This window comes from Peromyscus maniculatus, chromosome 4 (assembly GCF_049852395.1).
Source record: "Peromyscus maniculatus bairdii isolate BWxNUB_F1_BW_parent chromosome 4, HU_Pman_BW_mat_3.1, whole genome shotgun sequence".
In the NCBI taxonomy this organism is placed as follows: Eukaryota; Metazoa; Chordata; class Mammalia; order Rodentia; family Cricetidae; genus Peromyscus; species Peromyscus maniculatus.
This window is the reverse complement of record NC_134855.1, coordinates 5,306,776-5,313,037: the sequence shown is the minus strand read 5'-3', so window position 1 is coordinate 5,313,037 and position 6,262 is coordinate 5,306,776. Positions and strand designations below refer to the sequence as shown.

The 6,262-nt window shown below is 46.2% G+C and overlaps 1 protein-coding gene across 3 annotated transcripts in view; it reads left to right on the top strand.

Moving 5' to 3' along the window:
- Positions 1-2,716: 2,716 nt before the first annotated feature.
- The window catches only part of B3galt9 (beta-1,3-galactosyltransferase 9), a 54,927-nt gene continuing 51,381 nt past the window's right edge, over positions 2,717-6,262 (top strand). For 2 of the 3 annotated variants that reach the window (XR_006070977.2, XM_016007165.3), the window contains exon 1: positions 2,717-3,019. Coding sequence is in view for 1 of the 3 variants with exons in the window: in XM_016007165.3 (XP_015862651.1) it covers positions 2,945-3,019 (75 nt within the window). In the remaining 2 variants the exon portion in view is untranslated. Of the gene's footprint in view, positions 3,020-5,222; positions 6,212-6,262 lie in introns of those variants that run through there. The other variant, XR_006070978.2, reaches the window with a different exon arrangement.

Here is a 6,262-nt window from a genome sequence, read left to right as displayed (position 1 = left end):
TCAAGCTCACTACAATCAGAACTCAAAACAGACTAGAAACAGCAGGTCTACTTACTGCACTTATGTGGAGAGGGCAGACTAACTTGACTTCAGACACAAGCTCCAGACCTAACAGGGAACTCTGACATCTGCCAAGTCCGCTCCCCTCTCTGAACCCTAGTTTACTCACATACAGAACGAGGATAACACCAGCAGACAGATGTTGAGAGAATATACTAATGTGAGTGAACGGAAAACTTGGGTTTTAATTTTGAGACAAGGTCTCATGTGGCCCAGGCTTGTCTCAACTCACTGTGTAGCTAAGGGTGACCTTGAATTCCTGATGCTCCTGCCTCCTCCACCTCCCAAATGCTGGGATTTACTGATAAGGCCACAACGCCAGAACTCTAACTTAACACATTTAGCTACTTGAAAATATAACCAAAATTCATTGACAATGTGGAATGTGGGGGCTGCAGTTCTCTTCACTGCTTTGTCATACATTTCTTTTCTTTTTTTCTTTTTTGAGACAGGGTTTCTTTATGTAGCCCTGGCTGTCCTGGAACTCACTCTGCAGACCAGCCTGGCCTCGAACTCACAGAGATCCACCTGTCTCTGCTTCCCGAGTGCTGGGATTAAAGGTGTGTGCCACTATTGCCCTAACACTTTTCAAAATGAAAACTACAGTTGTAAATCAAAGAGGGTGTCTTCATGTAGCCCAGGTTGCTAGCCTTGCCATGTATTTCTAACACCTGGACTCTTATGATTTCCTGTAATTAATAGAAAATTTCCCAGTGACTGCTGAAGAATAATTTCCTTCTGGAGAGAGAACTAAGGCCAGGTTGGCTCTGCCATGTGCTCAACATGTATTTAGACAGCAATTACTGTTCAGAGCTCTAGAATGCTTTGAGATAGGCCATGGGTCTTTTGACTAGGATTACTTCAAGATGCCATGCTAGAGGGGTATATTAACAAGAAAAACAAATATCAGATAGTTTACATTGTAGGAACTAATCCTTTTAGAATATAAATCACAATCCTGAATTTTTTAATTTATATTTATTTTTATTTTATGTGCATTGGTGTTTTGCCTGCATGTATGGATGTCAGGTCCCCTGGAACCAGAGTTACAGACAGTTGTGGGCTGCCATGTGGGTGCTGGGAATTGAACCTGGATCTTTTAGAAGAGCATCAGTGCTCTTAACCACTGAGACATCTCTCCAACCCTACATTCCTGAATTCTTGCAGGAATGTTTGAGTTCTGTTTTTTTATTTTTGTTTTTTTTATCTTTGGAGCCTGACCTGGAACTCGCTCTGTAGACCAGGCTGGCCTCAAACTCACAGAGATTTGCCTGCATCTGCCTTCTCATATGCGATTTCTTTTCTTTTTTTTTTTTTTTTTTTTTTGGTTTTTTCGAGACAGGGTTTCTCTGTGTAGCTTTGCGCCTTTCCTGGAGCTCACTTGGTAGCCCAGGCTGGCCTCGAACTCACAAAGATCCGCCTGGCTCTGCCTCCCGAGTGCTGGGATTAAAGGCGTGCGCCACCACGCCCGGCTCTTTTCTTTTTTTTTAATTAAATGCCAAATGCATTGGCATTGAAGGAGGGAAGAGGTCTTAAACACAGGCTTACAGCACAGTGGGAGAACCTGGAGGGCAGAAATACCGATGTTTTACAATCTTGCATCTAAGCTGTTAAGCCCATTGTGCAGGATACACAGACAAGGAACTTCCCTTAAGCATTCAGGAGGGTGGAACCTGGCAGGGAATAAAGATTTTTTTTTTTTCCAGAGATGAGAACCAAACCCAGGGCTTTGTGTTTGCTAGGCAAGCGCTCTACCACTGAGCTAAATCCCCAACTCTCATATCCGGTTTCTTGACTCCCATTTTAAAAACAGAACTCAAAGCCGGGTGGTGGTGGCACATGCCTTTAATCCCAGCATGAGGAGGCAGAGGCAGGCAGATCTCCAAGTAAGAGGCCAACCTGGGAGATCCAGGACAGCACCAAAGCTACAAAGAGAAACCCTGTCTCAAACCCCCGCCCTCCAAAAAGCTATATTAGGTGTTTGTTTTGTTTTTTGAGACTGGATTTCTCTGTGAAGTAATCTTGGCTGGCCTTGAACTTACAGAGATCCGCCTGCCTCTGCCTCTAGAGCGCGGGGATCAAACGCCTCCGCTGTCTGGCTCAAGATTTATTTATTTTTTATTTTTTTGACAATGAGATTATTTAAACAAAGTTAAAACAAAACAAAACAAAACAACGCAACACAAAAACCCTTCCTGCCCCCATGTGGGACTCACACATTTGATTAATTCAGTAGCCTGTTTTCCAGGCTAGGTGCCACGTTTTTTGTTTCCTTTGATATTTGGGGCAAGTAACACGTAAAGGCTTTGCACTCCTATCAGTCTTACAAGAATTAAAGAGGAAAAAAAGCGCGCCAGTATTTGTACAGAATTTAGCATAAATGCTTTATTTTATTTTTTCCTTTTCTTCCAAGTCGGAGAATTGGGGGTGTGAAATCTGTTTCACACGTCTAGGCCAGGTCTAACTTTAACTGAAGATACTGACAGGGTGCTTTACTAGGTAGGGATGAGAGCCAGGGAATACCTCGTCTTCGTAATCTTCCCTCAGAAAAGCTTCATCTGGTTTCCTGGAGGTGAAGAGGAGAGCAGGAGCATTCGGTTTCACTAAAACTACAAATCCCAGCACTCCCCGCGGCAGACAGCTACGGGTCCCAGCAGGTTTCGTCAACAGGACCCCCGGGTTCTCTTAGAGACCCGGAGTTCCGCCTGAGAGGGCGCGGGGCGTGTCGCGGCCCGGAAAGAAGCGAGTTAGGCTTCGACGTCGCTGCGCAGACGCCACTCACGGGTCGGACGTGACGTCAGGAGGGTTCCGGCTTCGGCCTCCGCCGCTGCCTCCCGCACTACAGCTGCTGCCGCTGCAGTCGTCGCGTCTGGTTCTTCCTAAAATGGCGCCGCTAGATCTGGACAAGTATGTGGAGATAGCGCGGCAGTGCAAGTACCTTCCCGAGAACGACCTGAAGGTGAGCCGGGCCGGAGGCCGTCCTGTTTGCGAGGCAAGCCCCTTCCGGCTGTGGGGCGCCCGCCAGCCTGCCCTCCTCCCTCGGCCGGACCCCTACCGGGCATCCGGTCCTGGCGCGGCCGAGGGGCTCCGCGGTGTAAGGCGACCGGGTCCGACGCGGCGAGACGCCGAGAACCAGGGCAGCCCGAGTTCCCCGAACGCTGGAGCGGATCCCTGAGGGGAGATCCCGGGGATGTGCGACCCCCTGGCTCCCTGAGGACTCCGAGCCCTAGCGGCTTTGCTTAAAGACTCACTCTTACACGCTGGGTTTCCCGGAGACGGAGCCCGGCCGAGCCCCAGCGGGCAGTGCTCTCGGGATGGGGTCCTCCCAGCAGAGGTGACAGGAGCTGCTGTCTGCTCCAGGGACGCGGATGGCCGCAGTGTGTTATAAGTCCCTGAGAGGTGGGAAGCCGGTGGGCGGGATCGGTGTGACAGTACTAGGAGTGTGTCAAGTCGCCTCTGCTTCGCCACTCCCCTAAATTGCTTCTTAGGAGTGTTAGTGTTCTTCTGATGATTCGGATGTGGATCCCATCTCTTAGTACGTTGTTGAGCTATTTAAGTGAACAAGCGATCGCTTATCAAGAAGTTCAGATGCTTTTATGATCTCTGAGCTATTCCTGTATAACCCATAGTGTCGTTTTCTTGGTTTTCCAAGAGGTCTCAGTTCAAGTTACGAGTGTTAAAGGAATGACTGTAAAGGAAGCATGCCGTTGGTGTACCACTGTTTTTAAACGTATTTTGCTTCTGCTAAAGCTAGTGCTTAGGTCCCCGTTGGTGTTTATCCTTGCTAGTGTCTCCCCCTGCCCCCCAGACATCGTTTAAACCTCTGTGTAGCCCTGACTGCCCTGGAACTCACTCTGTAGCGCAGACTGGCCTCGCACTCACACAGATCCACCTGCCTCTGGCCCCCGAGTGCTGGGATTCCAGGCGTGCGCTACCACCGCCTGAACTGCCTGTTTTACTCCATTAACTTTGATTTATTATGTAGTGCATAAACTCTTGGTCATTTGAATTCTTTTTGTGCAATTTCTATAATTTAAGCTATGGGCTTAAAAACTATTTTTTCAAGAAAAAATTAAATTTTTGTTGGTGAATTTTATTTCTCTTAGGAAGATTTTGCTGTTTTTCTCTCTCATTTGATACATGAAGTTATTTCCTGCATCTTTCAGTCATTTGTCTCTTCTTTCTGCTTGGTAATTTTTGTTTTCTTTCTGAGATAGGATCTTAAGATAGTTCTTGCTGGGGATGGAGAGAGATCTCAGTGGTTAAGAGCACTGGCTGCTCTTTCAGATGACCTGGAATGGAAGTTCTATTTCCAGCAAGGGCATGGCGGTTTGTAACCTGTAACTCCAGTTCCAAGGGATGTGATGCCCTCTTCTGGCCTCTACAGGCACCAGGCACAGACATACATGCAGGCAAAACAGTCATACATATAAAATAAGTCTTTTTGTTTATTTTGGAGACATGGTTTCTCTTGTGTAGCCCTGACTGTCCTGGAACTTGCTTTGTAGACCAAACTGTCCTTGAACTCACAGAGATCCAAGAGTGCTGGGATTACAGGCGTGTGCCTCCACTGCCCAGCAAAAAAAAAAAAAAAAAAAAAAAACTTATTTATTTTTGTTTTTTCAAGACAGAGTTTCTCTGTGTAACAGCCCTAGCTGTCCTGGAAAACACTAGTGCTGTAGATCGTCTGCCTCCCAAGAGGCTGGGATTAAAGGTGTGTGCTACCACTGCCTGGCCCTATTTATTTTAACATGCATTGGTGTTTTGCATGCATGTATGTGTGTGTGAGGGTGTCAGATCTTGGAGCTACAGACAGTTGTGAGTTGTCATGTGGTTGCTGGGAATTGAACCTGAGTCCTCTGGAAGAGCAGTCAGTTCTCTCAACCTCTGAGCTATCTCTGCAGCCCATAAGATTATTTTAAATTAGTGTTTGTGTGTGTGTGTGTAGGGATATGTGCACATGGTGCCCTTGGAGGTCGGAGGCACCAGATCACCCTGGAGCTGGAGTTATAGGCAGTTGTGAGCCACCAGATATAGATGTAGGTAATGGAAACTGAACTCAGATCATCTGTACAATTTTAATTAAATGCTGACCCATCTCTCCAGCTTTTCTTTTTCTTTTCTTTCTTTCTTTCTTTCTTTTTTTTTTTTTTGTGATACAGAATATCATATAGCCCAAGCTGGCCTGATTCTCCTGCTTCCATTGGACCTCCGCCTTTTGCAAGAGCATTAAACTCTTAACTGCATAAACTGAGCCACTCCAGCTCCTGCTGTGTGCTTGTTTTAATTTTTTTGGTTTATTAAAACAAGGTTTCTCTGTGTAGCTCTGGCTGTCCTTGAACTTACATCCACTGTGTGTGTGTGTGTGTGTGTGTGTGTGTGTGTGTGTGTGTGTGTGTGTGTGTTGGGGGGGGGGGGTCCGCAGGATAGGGCATATGCACATATACGCCCTCAGAGGCCAGAAGCATTAGAGCTTTCTGGAGCTGCAGTTACAGGCAGTTGTAAGCAACTTGACATGAGTGCTGGAAATAGAACTCAGGTCCTCTGCAAGAGCAGTATGTGCCTCAACCACTGAGTCATTTCTCCAGCCGATACGGAAAAACATTAGAATTTTTTCTTAGTAGTTAACCAGAAAATTAGGGGGAGGGTAAGTCTAGTAAGGATTTTTTTTTTTTCTGTTCTGGAAATAGTTTTATCAGATTAATTTGTTGCTCAGCCATCTCTTTCCAGCCCCTCTAGTATGTTTTCTATCTCAAAACAGATGTTTATGTGTATACATTGGTGTATTTGTGTGTATGTACACATGTATACTTAAAGTGTGCGTGCATGTGTGTATTCATGTGTGTACACATGTATATAAGCCTGGGAGGATCTTAGCTGAACACCTGATTACACATCTGAGGAAATTGGGCTAGAGAAAGCACATGACTTACATGATAGTCACCAATCTTACAGCTCAGGGCTTATCACCCCAGAGCATCTCTGTGCTACTAACTAGGTGGGGACCAGCTTTCCCTACATGTAAACTAAAACTTCAGAAAACCCTCACATCTTAACCATAGCCAATCCTGCCTCTGCCAAGAACTGTTGTTTACAATGAGGTGTGAACAGTTGACAGCAGGCTCCTGTCTGCTTTGTAGAACGGTGTCTAGTATAGAAAGTTAATGAATGTCACAGGACTGAGTGGTCTTTTAACAATGGC